At 37.0% G+C, this 26,748-nt stretch overlaps 1 protein-coding gene across 1 annotated transcript in view; it reads right to left on the reverse strand.

The window, feature by feature from the left end:
- The window catches only part of MORC1 (MORC family CW-type zinc finger 1), a 192,173-nt gene that overhangs the window by 59,990 nt on the left and 105,435 nt on the right, over positions 1 to 26,748 (reverse strand). Inside the window, 3 exon segments of the mRNA XM_037812224.1 lie at positions 12,672 to 12,810; positions 19,481 to 19,586; positions 21,678 to 21,806. Of these exon segments, the coding sequence (XP_037668152.1) occupies positions 12,672 to 12,810; positions 19,481 to 19,586; positions 21,678 to 21,806 (374 nt within the window).

Below are 26,748 nucleotides of genomic sequence, written 5' to 3' on the forward strand. Positions count from 1 at the left end.
TCTAAGAACAAACTTCTGGCCTGAACATAAAAGAACTGTTGTGTATTCACTGCACCATGGGCATGAGTGAGCTGAATGATGTCTTGCAGATGATCAGAGGGGAGACCAGGAGCAGATCCCAGGCCCAGAGCCCTCACAGACATCCACAGTGCCTTCTCAGATGCCACAGAAATGCATACTGCGTTAGGAGTGAGGGTGAAGGAAAAAATTTTTCAGTCTCACCCTGAAGGTTATATTTCCCATCTTGAACACCAAACAACTTTGTTTTAATTGCTGGGAGGAAACAGAAAGGTATGGCTTTTCTTGTTTTGGTTACTCTGTTAAAAACTGGATTAAAAACACAGAAATTAAACTACATGATTTAAAAAAAAATCAAGATATTCTATCATTCTTTATCTTCTGTGTGCAGCATGTTATTGTTTTAGATGCAACACAGAATTTAAACTTGAGCTAGGCAAAGAAAGTGGAGTTGAGAGAGGGGGGCAGGAAGAAAACTCATCAACCCTAGCAGGACTCCTGAGCCAAAGTACGTGTCCTCTACAACTCAGTCTTAGCTTGTCAAGGGCCAACTGAGCCTTCCCTAAAGAACGCCTCCCACCTCTCTCCCATATTCGTTCTTCTGAATCCCCTTGCCTCTGCTCTTCTGGGTCAGCCTGACTCTAGTTCCCACATTGAGGAAACACAATTTCTAACTTATGCACATGTTCTGCAATCATATAAGGTGTCAAAGCAAAAAATGTGGGATTGACCCCTGATCCTATATATTCTGGGAAATAAATGCATTGCTGATTGCATACAGTATCCCTGGGCAGCTCCCCACTGATACTCCCATGGCACAGATGAGGACAGTGCAATTCCAGAGAGATCAGAGCCCCTGACATCTCTACAGAGTCCCCTGAGAGGGAAACAGAGCCCTGAATACAATTCAGAAGCCCCAGACCTTGGCGCTTGTTAACTTTGATGAACAATGCTTGTCCCATGCTCTTTGGTGACTCGAGATCTTACCACCTGCAGATAAATACATCTAATAAAAATATAGACACTAATGGAATACTGCTTGGCAATGAAGGGGGACAGGCTGCTGATGAACTACAAATGAACTACGCTGGATGGAGACGCCAGGTTGAGAAGGGTCTATACCGGATGCTTCCATTTATAGGATATTCTGGGGAGGGCAGAACTGTGGGGACAGAGAGCAGAGCAGTGGTTGCCGGGGACTGAGGCAGGAGGAAGGGTTGACTTTAAAGGTCATGAGGGAATCTGGGGGGTGATGGAACTCTTCTACGTCTTGGTTTGGGTGGTGGTAACATGACTGTGGGCACTTGTTAAAGCTCACAGTGCTGTGCACTAAAGGGTGAACTTTACTCTCTATAAATTAAACTTCAATAAACCTGACTAAAAAATTTTAAAGAACCATTAATAAAGACTGAATGACATATATGTTTAAGTATTTAGAGTGAAGTGTTCTGACGTCTGCAACTTATTTTGAAATACATTTATAAAATAAGATTTATTGGTGGATTGGCATGATTAATGGATAGATATGTGATAAGCAATGAAGTAAAATATTAATGGTAGAATCTAGACGGTAGCTATATGGGTGTTCACTGTGTGATTCTTTCCATTTCTCTGCTGAAACTAGTAATAAAATATTGGAAAACATGAAAAAATTATTCACCCCTGAAATCCTTTTATCTTCCTTATAATTTACATTTCTTCTAATCCTCTTAGTATTATCAACACTCCTCATAGCCACTGAGACTTCTATTCCTTCATTCTTCTATTTTCTCTCAGTTTATCATACTCCCTCTTAGCTTTCCTTCCTTTCTGATACTGACGAGAAGTCCATCCCTTCCCCTATGATTTGCAAAACCCATTCTGACAATGCCTAGTCTTGGATCAATTAGATTATTGAACACTTTCCCTCTCTGCTCAGAAATTTCAGGCTGCTAAAATTTGCCTAACAGTGGGCTCCATACCACACAAACAAATACACAAATGCATGTTGCTCATCTTCTCTGGACAATCTTTTTACTGCTAGTTTCTGTTCTCAGCCCCACAAAGGCCACTCTAAATCTTCATTAAACCCTCTGCACAAAGCCTGCCTCTTTCACTGTCAGCAGATGGCCCTGCCTCCTCATTAGAGAAGAGAAAATAAAATTGAGCTTATTAAGTGTGTGTGAATTCCCTTAAATTCTTTTCCATAATCTCAGAGGGAAAAAATGTCCTTCTTGTTGTCCTAAATTAAACCTTCCACCTGGGTGCTAGTAGCTGTATTTTCCTGCCTTTGCTGGAATTTTGTCTGCATCAATCAAATGCCATTTCTTCCCTGTGTTACTTTTCTCCAATTTCACCAATCCCTTTCTCTCAGTCCAGAAACATTGTCAAATCTCTCCCAACCACAAACACGTTTACTACAACCCTAGCTAACCTTCTAGATACAACTTCCTCTGCCCCTTCAGCGCAAAATTTCACAAAAGTAGCTTATTTCCCATGCTTCCATTTCTTTACTTTCCATTAAACCCTCATCCGACCTGCCTTCTTCCCTAAAACATCTTGCTGGGGTTACCAATGTTTTCTAAGCTATAAAATTCGATATACTTAGCACAATGCCTGGGTCATAATAGAGTCAAAGGAGATATCTGTACACTTAATTTAACAATCCAGCAACATTGGAGGGAAAAGTGCCAAAGCAAAACACTAAAAAATAAGATTAGATTAATAAACCCTCACAAGAATGTTTTCTAAAACACTAAGACAAAAAGTTGAATATTTAAGTTTTATGTACTTATAATTAGGGCACTAAAAAAAATTTGCACATATCATATGTACTAAATGAAGTTGACCTGAATGACTGGAATGAAAAAATTTACTTATTCCCCCAAAACTTTTCCTTCCTAAATTATTAGAGGCAAAGATTTTTATTAATAGATACATTTCTATTAATAGATAGTTGAAGCTGTGCTGTTTTGAGCACCAATGTTCTGGGTAGCCTATAGATATATATTTTTAAAAAACACATGTGCTTTTTTTTAAATTGAAGAAATGCATTTTTACATGTTTGATTACCATTTTTTTAAAAAACAGAAATGTGGAAATGATAGGTAATCTGTTTCAAAGTCTGTCTCAGTTACTTAAAAAGTAGCTCTCTACTTACTATAGAATGTTTTTTATCATTAGCATCATCTTTGCAGATTTCAGATAAGAATCATCTCCCTGGAAATATTGTTAATATAAGTTTTCATTCTCAAATAAATTTATAAATAGTTTATAAATTCTCTCAGATCACTGTTTCTTTATCTCTTGGGAAAGCCCTGAAAATTAAAGACTGAATCAATGAAAGCTACATAAAATGAAGTGTGTCTGGAAGCAGAAAAGTAAAGGACTTCTCGGGACAGAGCACAGAGGACAGACTGCGGTGCAAAAGTATCACCTGATGCCAGCCCCAGAGTTTCTAATTTAGTCTTTCTGATACTGATCCCAGGAATGTGCATTTCTACAAACACATGAGGCTGTTGTCATACAGATGGCCCAATAATCATTGTCTTGTAAACTTGCAAGGCAGGGAATTCTCCCTTCTAATTTTATAATACTTTGTGGGGCTACAGAGAAAATATTTTTACATTTCTGCACAGTTAGGGCTTTCTGAGCAAAATTTTACTGAAATTTGGGACCTGGGCTAAAAGAACAAATCTGGGAAGTTAATTTATTACTTATTATTAGTGAGAGAGCCTCTAAAGAGATTTGCGTCCTAAGAGATTTATCTCCCTGGAAGTATGTGTTTACATTTCAGGGGAGGGATGGCATCTGAGACTGTAGAGACCTCCCTGGTTTGGAAAACTAGAGAAGCTAGTCTTTTCTTCCCCTTGGAGAGATTTATTCATATTCCAAAGGTAGTTGTAAGAACCCAAGATCTTTCCAAAGAGCAGAGAAGTGGGAGAGGGAATAGTTGTTCTCTCTCCTATATAAACATGTAGATTTATTGATTTATTGATTTTTAGAATTCCTTGCCTACAGTACAAACTCCATGTAGGATGATAGATGATCTGACTTTCATTGCACCTGTTGCCTGAGGGGTCAGATTTGGGGCCAAAGGGAATCAGTGCGATTATTTGCTGTAAGTAAATAATAATCTTCTCTGCTCCAGTAACACTGCATTTGCATTTAGAATAATAAATATAGATATTTAAGACTTAATGACTTGTAACAGAAGATGGGCAACTAATATGGGCTACAAAATTTGGATGGAATAGCAAATTCATAGAATCAGAAATAGAATATAGGTTACCAGGGGCCAGGCTGGGAGTAGGGAAAGGCAAATGAATGCTTAAATTGTACAGAGTTTCTATTTGGGTTGATGGTAAAGTTTTGGTAATGATGGTGGTAACAGTAGCACAACATTGTGAAATAACAATACTGAAGTTATTTGAATGTAGTTAAAAGGAGAAATTATAAATTGTATATATGTTACTAGAATAAAAATAAACAACAACATAGGACGCACAACACAGTGAACCCTACTGTAAACAATGGACTATAGTTAATATTAAAATTATAAAAATTCTTTCATGAATTGTGATGAATGTACCACACTAATGTGAGGTGTTAACATGGGGATATACTGGAACTCAGTATTTTATGCATGACTTTTCTCTAAACCCACAACTTCTGTAATTAAAAAAGAAAAAGAGTGCACGCTTAAAGTACAACAAAAGCAAAAACAAAAATCTGGGTAGGGCCTTTGCAAACATTTAGTTTAACTTCCTTCTGGGCTAGGGGAGTACGAGGTCAGGGAAGATAAATCAACAGACCTGAGTTGCTCTGCTTATAAACAGCAGAGTTGGAACTTATCAGGGATCTTGATTCCGAGCTAGTACTGTCTCCATCACATTCTGCTGCCCCTCCCTTCTTCAAACTACTCCAAGCATCTCTCCTTCTGTGTAGCTTTCCTAACCAATCACTTTGCTTTCCAAATCTGCCTAATATAGATGGAACTCTTCAAAAAGAAAAATTATGGTTTTTATTAGCAGATAATTTCTCAATTTCTCCCACACTGTAAGGCCAAGTAGGATAGTAGAGTGGTTTAAAGAGCTTTGAACTTACGAATAATCTTACATTTTAGATCCAGCTCTATTCCTGCCTCGTTTGAGTGACCTTAGCCAGATTGAGGGGTTTGAAGCCAGTCAGCCTTTGTTAAAATCACAGGTCAGCAGCTTCCTAATGCCAACCTTGGCAAGGTACTTCTCTGTGCCTCAGTTTTCTCATCCATAAAATGGGAAACCTAACAATACATAGCTCACAGCACTGTCATGAGGATTAAAGAAATCAATACATCAAAGTACTTCTAACAGTGACACAATGCAACTGCTATCATCATTTAATCCCTTCACTCATCCTTTTTATGTAAATTTCCTTGCCTATGTAATATGGCAGTTATGGTAATGTTTCAGGATAGTTGTAGGAGTCATAAGAAGTGACAGATGATTATGGAAATCTTCAGGGAACAGAAGGTAATTGGAAATATGAAAAATATGTAATTAAGTTTAACTACAAAACAAACAAACTGTGATGATCAAATGGCATAGTATACGCAGAAACAGAGGTGGATTCACCACGGAGATAATGAAGCTTAAGCTTCAGGACCATTCCCTTACACAGGACCCCTCCAAGGTCCTGATCAGAACTTCATATTTTTAATTTTGTATTTTTTTCTGATAGAGAGTCCCCACAATCGTATAAACCTCAGGATCCAAAAAAAATGATATCTCTTCCTGTTTAGAAGCATTTCAAATAAAATTTGGTTCTTTTTAAATGCCAAGAATGATTATCGTTAGAGGTATTGGCTCGAGTCTGGAAGATCTTCTCGAAGTTTGGAGGCCCTGAATAGAAGCAAAGATTATAGCCTAATCTATAGCCTAATGTAGCTCTCTAGGGATGTGTCAGGAGGCCTCACACCCTTCATTAGACCGCCGGGCCAGCTCGGGCAAGGGCTGACTGAAGGACCGGGGAGGAGGGAAGTTAGAGCAGAGTTTGGTAAACTATGAGGTTAAAAAAAATAAACAAAATGATATGTAAGTTTAAATATTTGCATTTTAATTTCACTTGAACCTACAGAGAGTTCGTACAGAGGTAGGAACCAGATTCACACCAAGAATACAATCAGGAGATCAAGGTTAAACAAATTTAAATCAGGGGCACAAGATATGGGGTGCGAGTTCAAAGTCAGGGCACGAGTCACAAAGACCAGCTCCTTAAACTGAATTTAAAATGTAAAGTTGGGTCCTGAGTAAGAGAGGAGATTAGATCAAACAAGATGAGAGACGGGATTTCAGCTCGGACAGGAGGACTTAGACTTGCTGATCCTCAGAGATATGGCTCAGAGGCAAGTACTTCCTTCAGAGAGGAGCAGTGAATACCCTGCTTTGGAAGAAAGCCAAATACCTTTGCCTTACTCTGAGCAGAGACAGGAAACAGGCCCTGAAGTGCCATCTAGGATACCAGGCAACCTCTGATAGTCCCTGAGTAGCATGCACACTAATTGAAAACTGGTCGTACATACAGTTCAGGTGCTTAAGGAGTTTTTGTAGGGCAGAGATCAACTAGGTATATTTGCATTAAAACTCAAATTAGTGTTTCCTCCAGCAAAAATCATTTCAGGCAATACAACTGAACCTCCACTTTCTCGCTCTCTGTTGATGTGAACAACTGGTTAGCAAGCAAGGAGAGGGATGAATGATGGCAAATAGCTGTCAACACTACTTCTGTGTTACAAGGAAGACTCTGAAATTCCTACTGACCCTTGGCAGCAGTGTTTGGGCATTTCTGTGAATCCCAGGAGCAGAGCACAATGGATGGTATGCCTCAGTCCCATCCTCCAAGGCAGAACAGGGCAACTTATGAAGGCAAGCTGTAGGAATATCCTTGCTCCCTGCAACACATTGTGCCCCTAAGCCAGGCTATTCTGCTACTCCTGTAATTGCTGGTTTCCTCCCAAGCATGCTGTTCTTCATGAAGTGTGACATCAGTCCTTCATGAAAGGATGAGGAAGAAAATTCAAGTTAAAAGCCAGACACCTTCTCTTAAACATCTCTGTGTCCAACACTGAAACAGGTGTGGTAGTGGGAGGCACACAGAAGAAAAAGAACACATGACCTGCCTTCAGGGAACTTCTAGACCGGTTAGTCACAAACAATTCGTGTCATGTCTCATTTGGTATGCTGTGAACATAGGACCCACAAGTCTGAATATATTGAGTATTATCCCTTTTGGAAAAGAATGCATCACCATAGAGAAATGGGATCTTTGTAGCAAGAGTAATAAAGCAAAATAGTTCAACTACAGTGAGCACAATAGCCTCTTGTTAGATGAGGGTCTTTAGGTGTCATAAATTTTAGATTATGGTGGTTTATGTTAGGAGGCTGAAAAGTACTCCTGATGAATAAATGTATTTTCTAAGGCATCTGTCCATAGTTATACAGATTTAAAATCTCAGCATCCTACACAATAATGACACATGGAAAAGATTAAATTCTAAATGGGAAAATGTGTTCTCATTCTTCATTACAAAGTTGTACTCAGATATGCCATTTCAATTTGAAAAACACAGCTAAAAGTTCAGCAAGCCTTCTTTTACTGCTGAAACAACCAATGTGGGAATTGCCAGATTATACCATTTCATTTTTCATGTCCACATGAGCACAGCAAAAGAACAGAATGCTATTGCTAGAGATCCTTTACATCAGGCATAGAATTTTACAAAGGCTGTTCATTCAATATGAAGACTATAAACATGACCAGTGAAATCTATATGTAGTCACTGTTCTCCCACCCAAATGCAACACTTTATTTTGACCAGTGTAGGCACATTGTCATCTCCAGTAACATATGCAGAAGGTATTAAAGCTAATCATTGTGCAGTCAACCAATCCAGTCAAAGTAGGAAAAAAAAATTACTTTCATGCCTATTTGTGAAGAATTTTATACCCATCAAATTATTCCTTCAATCCTTCACCTATTGTTTGGTGAAAGCCTACTCTGTGAAAGGCCTGGGCCAAGTCCTCGATACTGTCAGAAATGCAACAAGACAGAAATGACTCCTTCTTTCATTAAGCTTATGGTCTAAGACAGGAGACAGGTGAAGTATATAAGTAACTTATCATATGGGTGGCAAGCAAAATGTGCTCCAAGAGAGACATGCATCACGGACAAAGAGAGTTGGGAAGGAGATATTTTCATAGGTAGAGAAATGAGACAAACCTTTCTAAAGGAATTGGCACTAGTGTAGGATCTTAAAGGATGGGGGAAGGGGCAGTGGCTACTCCAAACTAGAATGGCAGAAGCAAAGGCACTCAGAGCAGCAAGTAAGAGGAAAACACAGATAAAGAATATGGAGCAGCTCAGTGGGAGTGCGAAAGAGAACAGAAGAAACTAATGCCAGAAAGACAATCAGACTCAAATTATGGAGATCTGAGACTGCAGGCTAATAACATTAATCAGAAAAGATTAATTCAGAAAGATCTAGAGGATACATGAGCAACAGGGCACACACTGCACAAACATATTAATTAGACAAATATTACTACCCATTTACATTACTTACATAAAAATGATTAAGTATAGAGTAGGCTTAATTCAAGGACCAAAAACCCTTGATGAAATGTAACTAAAGCTATATTCCATGTGCATGATGATGACACTGTTGCCCTTGTCATACAGTAGAAGGCAGAAGGAAAACCTAAATTGTGAGTTAAGACTTTTAAAAGTGTTGGGGTCACAACTGGGAAGTCCTCAAAGGCAGTGGAACTGATTTTGAATATAACCTTCAAGGTTTAAAATCATTGTCTGGGTTTAATGGAAAAATAGAATAACAATTTTCCAGATAATATGCCAATTAGCAGCAGAGCAATCAAGAGGGACACAATGATAACGAAAATGCTTCACAGTCTGGCCAGCAGGCGGCACTTGGCACTCAGTTTAGAAAACAGCAGGGAATGAGAACACGAGGCTGAAACATGGAGTTAGGAGCGGATTACTCATTTTCATCTATTCAGAAGGGAGAAAGTGGAATGGGCTGTTTCAGAAGCACATTTTTAAAGAGGGCATTGGCTTGTTGACACAACTGAACAATTAAATGGAGGGCAAATCCTTTACTTTATAAAAAGCACCGACCAAGGATTTTGAATTTGAGCTCCCCTATTAGGTTTACTGAATTTAGGTATTGCCTTTAACATACATGGTTTGCAATATATCAGTCTGTTGCGTTTGTAAATGTAATAGCCTTTCTGTCCATATTTATCCTATGAGACTGTGAGCAGAATGGTACTGGAACAAGACAAAAAGGGAACAAATTCAACTCCCCCAAAGATGTGTGACTTGATTCGAGTAATTTATCTTCTTTGAATCTCGTTTACCTCTTCTGCTAAAATGGATATGACTAGCTTGGATGCTGTGGTTTGATTAAATAAGACATAATATGTGAAAATGATAGCTTTGGCCCTTGCTGCTCTTTCTCTCCCAGAGGACAAGATCTATTCACTGGGATACTTCTTTTACGAGAACAGTTTCCTGACTCACTGTGGGTGAGTCTACCCAGGCCACCCAGTGAGTGGTGCACCTAGAAGTTAGACTTTGTCATTCTACATACTGGTAGGATGTGTGGGGGTGAGGGAGAGGCAGTGGAGCTGCTGGTTTGTGATACTCGTAACCATTCCTGTTATCATTCTACCCCACCCTGGTTGTCAGGGACACAAAATCCAGAACCACAGAACCCAAGATCCAGAAACACCTTTGATTTATCTAGCTGAACTTCCATTTTTCAGGTCAGGCTGCTCTGCAATCACTAAAGCCGAAATGAAAGAGAGTAGGATGTGGTGTGTGCAGACTGATGCCATTTCTATATTTGTTTTCCATCTCCAGTTACTAGATGAGTGGGCATTCGTAGTAGGAGACTAGGAGGTGGAGAAAGCATAATTACATCGCATGGATCTTATTATTTCCTGCTACTGAAGGAAAAGGCAGCACCATTGAAAGAATAGGCAACTCCAATGGGTGAGACATAAAGAACCATGGTAAAACACCAGCCAATTCTTGATTTTCTAGAGGCCTCTACCCTACACCAGAGTCATATTGACACTACACCTGAAGTGTGTCTACACTATACCTGAATGGTGCCAATGCCCTGTTTCCTCTGTCTTTCTTTCCCTTGCCTGTGTGTCACATTCTAATAGCACTTTTTTCTAAAATGTCGCCAAGAAGAGAGTAAATTCACACTAAACACTGGATGGTTTCAGTCTTGTTCCTGACATCAGGCAGCTATCACCAAAATATAGTTTATGAACACTTTCACTGTTTATTTTTGTGAAAAGAGGAATCGAAGCCACGCTTCAGAGTTCCTCTATTCAGCAATTACTGTATTTCATAGTGAGTTGGAGCTTTTGAAATACATATGCCACACAAATAGTGAGTTTATTTTTAAAAATAAATACAGTTAGCCTGTAATTCAAAAGGTTGGTTTCATGAAGGAACAAGTCAGTGCTTGTCTCCAGCTCTTCGTTTACATTGTTCTCACTGGGCTGCCCTGCCCTTTTCCTTCCATTTACCCTACATAGACTTCAAACCCCAAGTGAAGCCCCACTTCTTCCCTGAAACTTTTTTTTTTTGACTGAAATTACTCTCATTATTTCTTGTCAATGAACTTTTACTGCACTTTAGGTTACAATCAGACAATTAAGTATTGAATTGATACCTTACAGTTGTTGCTAAGTTTTAAGTAGCTGCTAGATTTTTTCACAAAGAGACTGCATTTTATATAAGGGTATGAATTATTTATTGATTTAACAATGACCCACTGAGCTGTTGGATGTGCCAGATATTGATTGTTCCAGGTACTGCATTCACAGTAAGCAAAACCAAGACTCTTCTCCTCTCATGGAGTTTACACTCTGGTATTAACAGTTACTCTGTGTTCCCCGTAATGCCGGGCATGGGACAGAGATAACTGCAAGTATGTGCTCAATGAATATCTCAGAATTAACCAGCTGTCCGTAGTTAAGTGAACTTCAACCAAAGGCTTTCCTTGATTACTACCAAAACAGGGCCAGTTAAGGGCACAGAGTACTGAAAAGTGAGTTAAAGATGCTAGGATTACTCTCACAAAAGAAGAGGATAGTGATTCTTTTGTCCTTTGAACTGATGGGAGTAGGTTCACATGTAAGTGCTGGTAAACTCTGTTTATATTTCAAACAAACTGAATCTATACACTGGCTTAAATTCTTAAGAAACAGTCAACTACCAAAAAAGAAAGAACAAGCACAGCTGAAGCCCCCAAATATGTTACTTCATCAGGTACATCAAAATCTCTTCCTCAGTGATGAATAAAACATCCAGTGCTAAACAAAAAACAAGCTAATTAAGACTTCATGATTGGCACTATTAATATCCAAGGTTAGGCTCTGACCTCTATAGGAAAAGAAAAAAAAAAATACAGATTAGGCAAAAAAGATAAAATCAATTCAGTATTTGCTGAATGCCTTTGCAAAGGGCAAGGAGTGGTAAACAAAATAAGAAACAAAATTAAAACTTTCTACATTGCAAAGATCTGACTTTACCTGCTTGTTTATTTATTAAAATAACCACTGGCTGTGATACGTTTATTTTTAACCTCTGTTATAAACCCATGATTAGAGGTTCTAAGAAGCATAGAAAGCTGAGCTGCTTTTAGGGGTTGGGGAGGGCTTAGGAGAGTGTATTTCCAAAGTGACAAACACTATTTTCCCAAAAGAGACCCTGAAAGTCCAGGCTGAAGGGTAGGATCAAGTTTCCTTGGTTGTGATAGTGGGAGACTTGCTAGATTTCGACAAAGGTGCTAAGAGAGTGAAATTAAGATAGAGAAGAAAGTTCATCTGCTAATACCCCAGAAATACACATAATAATGAGGTGTAAAGGCCAGAGCTCTTAACTTGCCCCAACCCACATATGGGGATTTTCTCATTCAAATGATCATTTTATTTCCTGACATACAGAGGAACCAGTACATTTAGATATATGCTGCTGACCTCATATGCTATTTGAGGAAGCTGACAGGCTACACAATTAATGTGCTAAATCTATAAACTAAAGAGTCAGAAATCAAATTACCTTATTAGTTAAAAATCAAAACAATAGTTCTACATGCCACTTTTCCTTTCACTTGAATTGACACGGTTACCTACTTTATTGATAGTAATGTTTTATTTATTGTATTTTTTATCAATCAAATAATTTTGATTTTCTGTATTAATAGGCTAATACTTTTTAAAGAAAATAAGTCTTTACCTCAAAAGTCCACCATCAGCAAAGACGCCTAATCAAATTAAAAGCACCTATCTTTTGAAGTCCTACAGACCTGACTCCCCCACTTAGCCACATGAACTTGGACAAGCTGGCTAACTTCTACAAGCTCTGTGTTCACCTGTAGAGAGATGTGGCATGTACAGAACTTCACAAAAAATTCCTCCCTTTTTTCTGCTCACTTCCAGAACAGTCCTTCATTCCAAAACTGAAAGCAGGTGACCAAAAGGATAGAAAAAGTGTCTACAGAATTTACTTGGGTAAACCACATTTGTCAGTTTGCACACACGAAACCAGCAACTCAAGAGTCAGGGTAGGTTTTTGAAGAATTAATAACAGCTCACCTGTGGCTGCTGTTCTTCCAATTTATTTTGATATCTCTGGACGGATTCTCTAAGTTGCTTCTCTTTCTCATTTTTGGATGGTGACATTGTGCTCATGGTGCCCAGGGGGATGGAAGGTAGATGTTCTGTTTTTTGACAACTTCACAGTCAACAAGTACAAGACATAACATCAAGAGCAAATATAAATTACTTCTACAAGGAGTTATTCTTGATATCTTACATCCAAAATTCAACACAAAGGAAGAACACTGAACTGCTGACTTTAGGAAACACATGGTCTTACATCTCCAGTTTGCATGAAGAAGGGTTTAATGGAAAATGTGGAGGGTAGCACAGAGTATCCATTATTTGCTAATGATTCACTTACCCTGCATTATCTGAAAGGAAGCTTTTTAAAAAATATGCTTTCTAGATAACTGAAGCTTATCTCATTGACATATTTTCCCCCAAATATGTTTGTCTCTCTAAAATATATCAAATAATTCTGCCTCTGAAACAGAACACACTGATTACATGGGTCCTTTTCTTGATAACTCAGGATCACCAAGATTGGTGACAACTGTGATGTAATGCAGTACTCAGTGATGGCCCTTGGAGCCATCTGTCTCCAGAGAGATCTGTCACCAAATAGCCTTGATGACCACGAGTGCCGCATCCTTCCCAACTTCCCTGGTGCTGTCAGTGTATCTGCTTTTGAAAATCATTCTGCTTCCCAGCCTTACTGATGTGCTGTTTCTAATCTTAAACAGGTTACAGATAAGTGTATCCCTTGTTAACAAATCACTCTGACTTTTCAGACATATACTTGGATGGTTTGAGGCTGTCTTTTTTTTGTTTTGTTTTTTCTCTTATTTTTGGTTTTATGGCTACATTCTGGGGAGGTGAGTTAGCCAAATTGTTGAAAAAGTAAAATAATATATTGTTCACCTCAGTCTTCGGCCTTGACACAGATAAGTTCAACTCCCACTGGGTACAGCTGTGATTCAGAGCATGGCTGGGAATGTGGGGTAGTGGGACAAAATATTGAGGTCAGTTTTTAGAGCCTGCTCTAGGACAAGGAGTTTACTGTTATTGGTAAGTGGGGGGAAATTCTACTCAATTACTCTAAATAACAGGATGGGGATGGTGTTCACAGAAAAGTGTTAAGCTATGAGGGGAAGGGGAAAATTGAGACAAGAGAGAGGGTCTTCTCCCAGCAGAAACAGTGAGGAGAAATTGAAAGCAGATGAAACCCACTATTTCTATGTTTTTCAGGGCTGCCGACTATATTTTTCTTGCCCCCTACAAACAGAGAATAGTGAGTAACTACAATCAAATTCAGGTACCACTGTGAGAAAGACACTAAATTCCACCCACATATAGTGTTTATTATTATTATTTTCAAAGAAAGGTGATAAACAAATCCAGAGCACAACTACTATATAGTCACAGCTCTTCCATGGTGTTGATTTGAAGACATCTGTGGGATGGTACCTATTTAGGTTTCTATTTCATTTGGGAAAAGAATCTTATGGAAATATTAATTTTTTAATACAGAAAAGATAAACCTCAGTGTTTTATTAAAACTCAATCCATGTGATTGTTGTCATTTAAAGATTTTTGGAAATGCAATACAAACTGTAGATTTTTTTTTACAAAATTCAGACTTTTTTGGTTCAATCAAGTGATAAGGCCTCACTTTTACCCTGCTGGTGATCCCTGTTTTCAATACCGATAAATGCATAGCATGAATGTAATGGAAGCATACTGATATATATTTGTCACATACTGTGACAAAAATGTATAGTCTCTATGCTTACAGTAGAAAACAAAAAGAAGTTTCAATGGTTTGAAAACAAAAGGCTCCATTTTACCCTGTCCAAGTCACTGACCCTAAATACTAACACTATCTTTTTAAAGGAGAAGGGAAGAATTGTAAAATCATGCATTTTTGGTCATTAAAAAATATCTGGATGTAATTAGACTTTCCTGAAATGTAAAAGGATGCCTTCAGAGATGTGGTGTGGTAAAGAGGAAAGAGTACAGGTTTTGCCTCAGATTACACTAACATCAAATTTCAGCACTCACTAGGAACACTTGAAAAGTCACCAAACCTCTCCTAGCCTCTCTATTTTCTCCTCTGAGAAATTGGGAAAATTCAAAGGGCTATGTAAAATGGAATGAGGCGACATATGCTATATAAGAGAAAGTATTATTATTTTACTTGCCCAAAGTCGGGTTACATGGATAAAGTTCATTCAAATGCTATTCACTGACATTAATTCTGCTCACAGTATACTATATTTTGCTGTAAATAAAGACAATGCCACTCTTCATCCCATCATTCTGTCTCTCTACTCATGGAATGTTACCAAAAAAACAAATGATACTTCAGTTCTCATCACACTAACCCACTTGTTTCATGTGATTCTATCCAAATCCAACAGCAGATGTGTACCGGGGTTCTGCCTAACAATAACCTATCTCAACGCATACACTGCCTATCCCACCATATTGAATTGGAGGGCTGAGAAAGGCATCAGATCAATTTCTCTTCTTTACATCTCACCTAAATCTCTTGCTACCACTTTAAGCATATTTCTTTTTATAATCTGTTCAGTGGAAATGAAATACAGATGGTGTGTATTATGTCAGTATATTTGAAGAATCAAGGACTAAAGAAAATTATAAATATTTTAAGACTTTGCAATTTAGGATTTTAAGGTCCATCAATTTCCTGTCAACAAGGCTAAATTTATCTTGCCTCTCATCATAAGTAGCACTGTTTGGATGTATAAAGGAGAGAGAATTAGTTCATTTATGAAAACTAATTTTACAAAGCCTTGTGATGGTATCACCATCTTTCAAAGAGAAGAGGGTGAGAGTGGGCCAGTTCAAGGACAAAGATATGATGGAGATAAGGGAAGCTGCAAAAGACAACTTCCCAGTTCTGTGGGTCTGACAATGCCAAAGACTGGCCTAAGAAATTATGGGTATACAGTTAAATCTGTAGGTAGGGATAGCCTAAATTTTGGTGGTGTGTTATCAAAGGGCTCCCAGTAACCAGGGAGTTTCAATAGATTGTCCTTACAAGAAGCTCAGCTGGACCCAAAGAAGATTTGTCAAGGCTCTATTATTATAGCCCATTCTAGGTGATGAGAGGCTGAATTAAAGAGAGGTTATATCATCTGTCTAAGGTTTCACCACTAGGAGAGCCAGTAGTCAACTAGGCAGTTTGGCACTAGAGTTTGAACTCTGAATACTCTCCTATGCTATATGAAAAGTTCTTAGATCACAGTAAGGAATCAATGCTATTGACAATTTTAATATTGAAGCCAAACCAACATTTTGTTCCTATTTGACAGATATTTAAGTTCAAAATTAGGACTGGAATCAGGTCAGGAGTCAAAAAACCTTGGCTTATGACTTCATGAATAAGTGTTTTGGCCCCATTTTAGACTTCAATTCTGTCTTCTCTAAAATGATGAAGTTAGACTAGATTAGCACTTTCTAATAATAGTCATAGAACTCTGGGCTTTTTGCAGAGAATAGGAAACAGAAATAGGAAGTGAGTATGTTTGGCTCCCAAGTTCTCAGTCTCCAATACAAACAGAACAGTTCTGCATGTATCCATTTTACATATTTGGGTTTTAAGACAAATTTTATTTGGGAAAAAAGGGATTCTGCTGCAAACAAAAAGGGGGATTGAAAAACCCCTGGGCCATGTGAAATCTAAGTCCCCTTGTCTCCTCTGACTTTTTCCTCCATGTCTAAACATAATTAACCTGGTTACTATGGGTGGAAGGGGTTTTAACAGAAGATTCTGAATGTCTTCTTTTTCTTCTTCTTCTCTATTTTTTTTTCTCTGTTTTTTCAGGGTTGGATAAAAACAACCAAAACAGGAGTTATTGCCCTAATGTCTATATTAGCAATGTTGATCCACTTTTCCTGGCAGAAAAGCTTAGAATAGACTCCATGGAAGAGCAAGGCCTTTGTTAAAAAGGAGTACTAAATCTTTATTCCCCAAGGAAAGAATGTTAGTCCAAAAGGGCTTGTGATAATGTTGACATCCATCAATATTTATTTGGCCTTCTTCTTGTTTTAATCTGAACTACTTCATCCAAGAGAAAAAGCAAGGAAATCAATATATGACTTAAATGGAAAAGGCACATGGTCTAACAGTTTAATGGCCCTGGAGATACCCTTTGTCTAACACTCCCATATAAGGTTGTAAGTTGTGTGAAAATGAACCAGATCAACGATAAAGAGACAAATAACCCAATTTAAAAACGGGCAAGAGAATTGAATAGATATTTTTCCAAAGAGGATATATAAATGGCTAAGAAGCACATGGAAGGATGTTCGATATCACTAGCTATTAGGGAAATGCAAATTGAAACTGCAATGAGAAATCATTTCACACCTACTTGAATGGCCAATATAAAAAACAAAACAAACAAAAAAAAAAAAACAGAAAAACTACAAATGTTGGAGAGGCTGTGGAGAAATAAGATCAGGACCACTTATTCAATGCTGGTGGGAATGTAAAATAGTTCAGCTGCTGTGGAAGACAGTTTGGCGGTTCCTCCGGAAGCTGAATACAGAACTACCATATGATCCTGCGATCCCACTACAAGGTACATACTCAGAAGAACTGAAGGCAGGGAAATGAACAGACATTTGCACATCAATGCTCACAGCAACATTATTCACATTTCCCAAAAGATGGAAACAACTCAAATGTCCATCAACCGATGAATGGATAAACAAAATGTGGTACATATGCAATTGAATATCATTCAGCTGTAAGAAGAAAGGAAGCCTTGACACATATAACAACATGTATGAACCTTGAGGGCATTATGCTGAGTGACATAAGCCATACACAAAAGAACAAATATTGTGTGACCTCACTAATATGAACTAAATATAACAAGCAAACTCATGGAGTTGCTATCTAGAATGTAGGTCACCAGGAAACAGAACGAGGGCAGAGAATGGGGAGCTGACGCTTAATTTGTGCAGAATTTTTAATGAAGTTGATTGTAAATGTTTGGAAATGGATAGAGGTGATGGTAGCACATTATAGTGAATGTAATTAACAGTAATGATATGTGGGTGTGATTGTGGTTGAAAGGGAAAGTGTTGGGTCCTGTATGTCACTAGAAGTAAAGCTAGAGGATGAAACATGGGACTGTACAGCATAGTGACCCCTCTTGGCGATGATGAGTGTGGTCAATAGCACAAATATAAAAATATTTTTCCATGAATTAGAACAAATGTATGCTACTATTACAGGGTATTAATAACAGAGTGGAATATGGGTAAAAATACATCTAAAGCAAATTATGGGCTGTAGTGAATAGCAATATATGAATATTCTTCCATCAATTGCAAAAAAGGGTTTGCTCTACAACAAATAGCTTAGTGGTTATGCAGAGCTAGAGAAAGATAGAGGGATTGAGAGGTGATTGCTAAGGTGTATGGGGTTTTTCTTTTTGGAGTAACGAAAATGTTCTAAAATTGATTTGTGGTGATGAATGCACAACTCTGTGAATATACTAAAAGCCATTGATTGTAAAAAAATAAATTAAAAATATAAAAATAATGATCAAGGCAGACCAGTCCCAGTACACAAGAACAAGTACTTTGGATTTAAAATCAAGAAAATAGTATTGACTGCTAGATCAATCAAGGCCAGGGCCATGTCTGTATCTCCTTCCCACAGCAGCCCTAATGCAGAAGTGTGCCTGACACATGAAAGATCTTCATGAAATACATGCTGAATGCATGCTACGCTATTTGTTACTTAATGCTGGCAAAATCTAGTGTGTTTTAAATTGCAAAATTAGGAAAAATTAAAACTTTATATAATTTTGAATATATAAGTATTTCAAACATACAGTTATAAATGATTGACACAGTTCTTGAAATTAGTAAGAAAAAATACCTATAGCAAGGACATATAAAATCTAACAGAAACAATATGTTAAAAAAATCTCAAACCCTTCAAAATAAATACTCTCTATCATATACTTAGCACTACATAATGATTTTGTTTTCATCTTTACACTAATAGAAACAAATAAAACAATCCCTCTCAGCTGCTCAGATACTTAAAGGTGAGAAAAATTAGTGAAATATTTATACTAATAAAGTTTCCAGAGTAACAAAACAGTTCAAAATTTAACTTACATCGTACTTATCAACACGGCTATATTATATGTGTATATATGTATATATACACTTTTTGTTATATATATACATATGAGTGTGTGTGTGTGTGTATATATATATATTTGACAAACTACTTCCAAAATTCAAAAATTACATGGATTGGATTTCAGAACCTTAGAAGTGAATCCAAGAAGAAATAATTATGACAGAATTTCATTAAGTGTATTTTAAAACACTGTGCAGATATATTTATTAAAATGTGAAAGCAAAGTGTGTATGGATGTTTGGGAATAAGGAAAAGTCTTTAAAAGCAACAAGAGCTTTATTAAATTATTTGATTTTACTATATTAAAAAATAAAAATAAGTGAACTGGAAGGCAGAACTCTTAAACACTGGCTTGTGGCCTTCTGCCATGGACGTGCAGAGCTGTTATACCCCAAAGCCTACAAATAGCTACATCCAGCTACGTGACAGAAAACCACGCTAATGAAATATCTTTCCACAGGTGGCAAAGGGCTTGAAAGAGTTTGAAGAGATGGCAGTTTCTAAGCTAAATGTTTAGAAACATGTTTCTATCCCTGATATTTTCCAGTTTCACACATATGGATGTGGTAGTGGATAAAGGATTTTAGAAAATTCTATCAAAAGCTACCTGTTTTCCAAGGGATTAGGATTATTCGCACAAATCCAGATGTCAAGACATTCTTTTTCCTGATAATTAGTAGAGGAAGGCAAGACTCTCCATTTAAGACAAAGATCTAATAATCAAAACAAAACCACATACAAAAGAGATCACAATCAGAAATGATGTCCATCTGCATATACAAAAGAGTATGAGGTGTCTCTTGATCCAAAAACATGGGACACCTTGATCACAAACCACTATGCTTGATGCCACGGCTATTCTAGGATTCCATGAGCTATCCCAGGATCCTGCCAATAAATTATCATCATTATTGTTACTACATAAGTTCCTGGAAGTTAGTTTCTGCTGTTTTCAGCCAAAATAACCTGAACTAATAGATCTCACTCTGCCTCTTAAACCACATTAAGATCTCCAGTGACTTGACTCTCCCATTTTCTCCAATCTTTTACTCCTCTTCTGGCAACACCACTTTCCATCTCCAACCACAAAACCAAAGAAGAAAAATCAATCTCTGAACCATTTACACATCTTGTTCCGCACTTTTTTCTGCTCTTATCCTACTCTTCTAGTCTGCACTTTCTGAATTCTTCATCCAGTTCCCTCTCCCAGCTCCTCCTTCCCCTTAGGACCAAGCCATGCTGCTCTCTCCAGGCCATACCTAACTTTAATCCTGGGTTGCCTCCAACCAAGTGGAGGCAGTTTAGCACAGTAATTAGGGACCTGGATTTGGAATTTCATCAGCTTTGGTTTTGAATCTCAGTTCCACCCCTCATTACCACTTTGATCTTGGACTAATTACTTGACTTCTCTGTGTTTCAGTACCATCATCTATAGAAGCAGATTAGTAGTACTTAGCTCAAAGGGTTATTGTGAGGATTAAACGATAATAATAATAATAGCCAACATTTCACTAATTTATTTTATTCTCACAAAGTTGTATGATGTAGCTACAAGTAAGTACTAACTTCATTTTATGAAGGAGGAAACTGTGGTTTAGGAAGGTTAAGGAATTTGGCCAACTTTGTACTGTTCTCAGATACTACAGACAACAGTACCTGGCATGTATTAAAAACACACAGTAATTTTAGCTGTGATTGTTATTATCATTATTGAATTATCACATACTATCATCGATTTCCTCAATTATATCTGTTGTGTGTGTTCCTCTTAAATCCTACTGCCACACCTTAGTTCAGATCTTAATAATTTCTCACCTGAATCCTGGATTACAGCAGTAGTCTCCTTGGAGGTCTGACCTGGCCTTTTGCTCTAAACCCTCTTCCCAATTACCCTTCGCTAAACTGCCAGAATGTTAACTGCAAGTTACATCTGACCACACCAGGCCTTCCTTGGACCATGCCTAGGCCCACGGTCTAGGCAATGTGTGAACACTTCTACAGCATTTTACACATGATGGTGTGCTTTTTTTTCCCACATATCTATCTTCTCCTCTGGACTTAGATTTCCTGATGATAGTAGGATTTTCTTTTAATTCTCAGAGCCTTTGCTTAACAGCTAGAACATCAGAGTCACACAATAAGTGTCAATGACACAGTGATGTTATTCTCCTACTGAAAAACTTCCAATGTCTCCCCATCGCTTATGAAAATAAAAATTCCTTATCCTGGCATTCAAGGCCCTCTAACATGTTTACCCAACCTAATATTTTTGTCCTTTATTATTTATTCATTATTCATTCATTCAGTAGTCATTTATTAAGTACCCATTATGTACTGGACAGTGCTAGGTATTAAAAACAGAAAGATGATTTTCTATTATTCCAACACAAAATATTAGCTGAAGTGTCTCCCTAAAATTAACACATATTTCCATCTCGATGTTTCGGCTTTCCATCCAGAATATTCCCTATGCTACATCTGTGTCTATCAAAATTCTATTTTAAAGATCATTGCAAAGGCTACCTTGGTAAGGAAGCCCTGTCTGAAACTCCCCTGTGCCCCCTCCCACCCTTTCCTCCCTTTCTTTGAACCCGCGAAGAACTCTGTGTCTTTTTTACATCATTTATCTTCTTTCACCCTACATTATTATTATATTCATGCATATCTTAACCTCTGTCCTAGATGGCAACCTCCTCAAAAGTAGTCTCCATGCCCTGCCCCGCATCTTAACACATATACACATATACCTTGCATATTTAGGAAATCACTATTGTTTGTTAATTGGAATGGAATTCAAAACACACCACATTGAATGATGAAGGGGATGGCCATGGCTTGTCTTCTTTGACACTGAACAGAATCTAAAGATTTCTCCACACCCTTGTTATTCTGATACCCAAATTCATTCCAAAATGGAGTTAGATTTCTATTACCTAGAAAAAGGAAGCAGATGAAGATCATGAAAGAAAACAAAATCAACAAGATTAAGATGTTTAGCACAGGAAAATCTCTATATTTTGGGTGAAATTTACTTTCTGTTTTAAATTTTCTTATATTTTACAAATTACATAGAATAAACAAATAATGTCTTTATAATAAAACTAAACACAATAGCAGTTAACTTTAAAAAGATATATTTATATTGCTGAAACAAAACATACTAACATTTTAAAACATTGTTCCTAAACATCCCCAAGGGGATGTACAGATTAATCTTAAATACCACCATATTGTCATTCCTGTCTCACAGCTAGAGTTTCTTTGCCATTATTTTATCTATGGTTCCTTTTTCTTCTGGTCTTTATTGTTTATGCCCTACTCAAGCCCAAGATTTTATACTCCCTCCTCACTCAGAAATCTAGAAACAGCACTTATCATGGAAGACCATTAGTGAATTCTCTTTCCAAGGCTATTGTCTTACCCTTTGATCCAGCAATTGCACTGCTAGTTATTCTCCCTACAGAAATACAAAACAGTGGAAAAAAAAAAGGAAACAACCTAAAAGCCATAAATAGGGAACTGACAAATTCCATTTCCAAACAATGGACAATGGGATACTAGGCAACATTTAAAGAGAGAGAGAGAGAGAAGAGAAATGTATGGTTGTGTCAAGATTTCAATACATATTTTTAATTAAAAAAGATATAAAAAAGATATAAAATGGTATCCCTAGTACAATCAATTTTTGTAATTTATAAAAAACATATACACATAAAATTGTGATTGACCTATTTTTCTTTTCCTAAAAGGATACAAAATAATGTTTTAATAGTGGATATTTTTGGAGAAAGGGACAGAAGTTGGAAGGAAGGCAGGGAAAGATACTTTTGCTTTTCATTTTTTACCTTTCAGAACATTTACATACTTTTGCATGTGCATGTATTACTTTAAAATTTTTTTAAATGAATCCATGTTTCACTGTTCTGTCCAATACATTAGCCGCTAGCTGCTGTTGAACATTGAAATATGGCAAATGTCGAACATTTTCACCTATGCACAAAGTTCAAAAAGCATGGTTCTAGAATATAAGCCTTGGAAATACAATAATTGAAATAGGGCCAGTCTTACAACAATCTTAACATATGATAGCGTAATCCCTGCAAAACACAAATATATGGGACTTCTAATGTTCTGTGTTCTAGGTTCTGAAACTTAAGGTTCAGAATGCTAAGTACTTGTGCTTTTAAGACAAGCAGGGGCAGGACTGTCTTCAAAGCAGCCTTAGCCTCTGCTGACAGCTGCTCTCATGCATCCTCAGGTGTCTTGTCTTGTCTATTCACAAAAATCCCTTGCTGTAGCCCTTGATCTTGGGGCTTGCCTTTATGAAACTTATTCCTGCAAAGGAGAAGCTAAGCCTACTTACAATTATGCCTAACAGCCACCCCCAGAGAACCTCTTTTGTTGCTCAGATGTGTCCTCTCTCTCAGCCAACCTGCAAATAAACTCACTACCCTCTCAGTGGGTGTGAGGTGGGACGAGACTCCCAGGGATGAACCTGGACCGGTATTGTGAGAGTGAGAAAGCCTTCTTCACTGAAATGGGGAAAAGAAATGAAACAAAATAAAGTTGCAGTGACTGGGAGATTTCAAATAGAGTTGAGAGGTCATTCTGGAGGTTATTCTTATGCCTTACATAGATATTCCTTCTTAGTTCCTAGTGTATTAGAATAGCTAGAAGGAAACACCTGAATCTCTTGAACTGTAATCCAGTAGACTTGATTATTGATGATGATTGCATAGCTGTGTAGCTTTCATTTTGTAACTGTGTGATTGTGAAAACCTTGTGACCGGCACTCCCTTCATCCAGTGTATGGGCAGATGAGTAATAAAATAAGGACAAAATACATATATATAAATAATAGGGGGATAAGGGATGGGATGTTTTGGGTGTTCCTTTTTATATTAATTTTTTTTCTTTATTTTGGAGTAATGAAAATGTTCTAAAATTGATTGTGGTGATGAATGCACAGCTATATGTTAATATTGTGAGTCACTGATTGTATACTTTGGATAGATTATATGTCGGTGAAAACGTGTCAACAAAATTGCATTAAAAAAAATCCCTTTGGATTCTGCTTCTTGGGCTTTCAGTTTTCTGCTCTTTGCTCCACATTTGGTCTTGGTCTATTCCAGACTCTGCTTATTCTCTGCAAACCACATCCTGATGTACTCTGGTATCTGAACTAGGGCTCATGAGGCTTTGTCCTCTCATTTTCACATGAATTACTCTGCCCTTAGTATGTCAAGGCCTGCATTGTTTTAGATTAAAAATCACCTGGGTTCAAGTGCTGGCAGTGCCACATATTAATTAAATAATTCTGAGCAAGGTGCTAAATTCCCTAATCTATAAAGTGAGTGATTACATTAACTTGTCTTTCAGGGTTATCATAAAGATTAAATGTGAAGGCACACACCTGCAGAAATTTAAGTTGATGCTGTGTTATATTTGTCCTCTCTCATTTTAAATGTCATTTCTCCAAGAAAACCACACCTTTTTGAAGGAGGAACTCCACTTAAAACTCAGCATATTCTCAACACGTAGCTCAGAAACCTGTACTTAGCAAGCCCTCAAGAAAATGTTGCTAGTGCTACTCCTTAACGTGCTGTTCAGGATAAAATGAAGGTGAAATAAGGTCTTTCCCTGAAAACATTAACTTTAGCACAGTTAATGCAACACAGCTAACTTCCAAGACGAATATAAACTGTGACCCCCAGGATAAACATTTTAAGTCTGGTAAAACTACTAGATTTTTAGAAACGTAAGCACACACCCCTCAAGGGTGATGTGATTCTGTCCCTCCCTGCTTTGTAATCACACCATTCTTACAACACTTGCACATTATATTTTAGTTCATTTCATACCTATCTTCCTCTTTGGATAGTGCATTCCTTGAAGACAGAAACTATGTGTAGGATCTTGTTTCCAAGTAGCTGACACACAGTGCTCAATGTTTGCATATGGGAACAAATGATACTAAGGAATCACTGGCTATCAAAAACAGAAATGAGACAATTCACTTTGCCCAAACATTTAAAACCCAGGCCAGATAGAAGATCTTATCACACACAAAGCAGATATATCAGGGCAAAAAAACGAATCAGGGTTTTCCATTTGGGGGGTCAGAAATGGCTTAATTGATCTGTCTTTGGCCCCTAAACTATTTCCCTTCAGACAGAAGCTTACTACAAAATGTACAACTTCCATCTGTGTTTGTGGTCTTATTAAAACAAATTTTCCATGGAGTGGAGCCTGAAAACCAGGTAGTATAGATGCTTCAATAAACTGGTAAGTACTGAAGGCCAGGGTGATGGAAGGGAGAGGAAGCACATCACATTGATTTCTATTTATTTTATGTATTACTTAGTCTATAAAGATTAATCCAGTTACCCTGAAAAACTTTACTTTTTTCCTTCAAAATCCACTTATTCCAAAATGATGATGAAAACTGAAATTTCTCAAAATGAATCTGCAGGACACTAGAGACTAAGAGTTCTTGTTTATAAAATTCTGGTTTATACTAGGAAACAGTGAAATTAATAATTCATTAGTTTAGGTTGCCCATCACAAATGGAGTGTAATAGTTACGGATATTTTTTATATATGTCTTTATAACTAATGCTTGTATTAGTAAATCTTAATGAAAGTTTGTAAATTGTCCTTGTACCCAGAAGCGAACTAAGCAGAGTAAAGTTACAAACCTGAAAAAATAGATTTTTAAAACAAATCTTAAGTATATCCATCTACCTATAAAAAGAGCCATGCAGTAACTCCAAATTTATTAATTCCAAAATTATATTATTATTTAAACATCCTCAAGGTATTCTGATTTAAAAATCTGGTTTACAACTGTAAACAGTACATGGCTGCAAGCATATAACTAATATTCAAAATTATAAGAGATACATATTTTGAGACTTTTTTTGAAGAATGAAGAAGCTCTCTAAATTAATGGGATAATCTGGGATTAATGCAAAATAGAATTAAGGTCTTAATTTTTGGAACAAGTGTCTGCAACAAATGATGAAAGGTTAATTTACCATTAACTATGTGTAGAATACTTAATACAAGAAGACTCCTAATGCTTAAATTAATCTGATTAATTTTTCAGGAGCCACTTAAAACCAGGAAAAATAATGTAAAATGCTACAATAACTTCTATAACTTTGCCAAAACCCAGAAACTAAAAGAGCAGTTTACAGATTTTACCTCTTAAAAATAGGAGAAATGCAACATCTTCCTAAATGTCGTTAGGAACCTCATTATGTCAAACCTTCAGAACAATATTGAGGAATGAACTATTTCTTTCCTCAAGAAGAAATAACTCCAACTCTTTTTATCTTTTCATTTTAGGTTATGCTTCTGTTTTGTCATCATCATTTCTGTAATGCTCTTTAAAATGTGGAAATCAAAACTAAACATATTCATAAAGCATATTCATAAAAAGTTATGTGTTATCCTAAGTAAAGTTCTGGTTAGCTACAAATACCTTCCCAATAATTTCACAAGGATAGTTTAGCTTTTTAAAGGGAACTCTCCTTAAGTATTTTCCTCAGAATTACACAAAGCCAAATGATGAACTTAATTAGTATTGTTAAAAGTCTACAGATTTATTTTTAATTTTTTTGCTTAATACAATTTATGTCTAATTTTCACTGTGTTAAATTTCTAAGATATTAAATATAACTGCTCTTCTTTACTAAGGGACACATAATCAAGCTAATGATGAGAGTTTTGAGGTCTTGGCCAAGGTATGACAGGGAAAAATCAAATTATAAGAATCAAAGTGTATTGAATTCCAGGTAAAATAAGGGTGTCAAACACTTTAGTATTTTGGGGTATAATATGGCTAAATTAGTCAGAGCTATTTTAAAAATA

Source organism: Choloepus didactylus, chromosome 1 (genome assembly GCF_015220235.1).
Source record: "Choloepus didactylus isolate mChoDid1 chromosome 1, mChoDid1.pri, whole genome shotgun sequence".
Taxonomy (NCBI): Eukaryota; Metazoa; Chordata; class Mammalia; order Pilosa; family Megalonychidae; genus Choloepus; species Choloepus didactylus.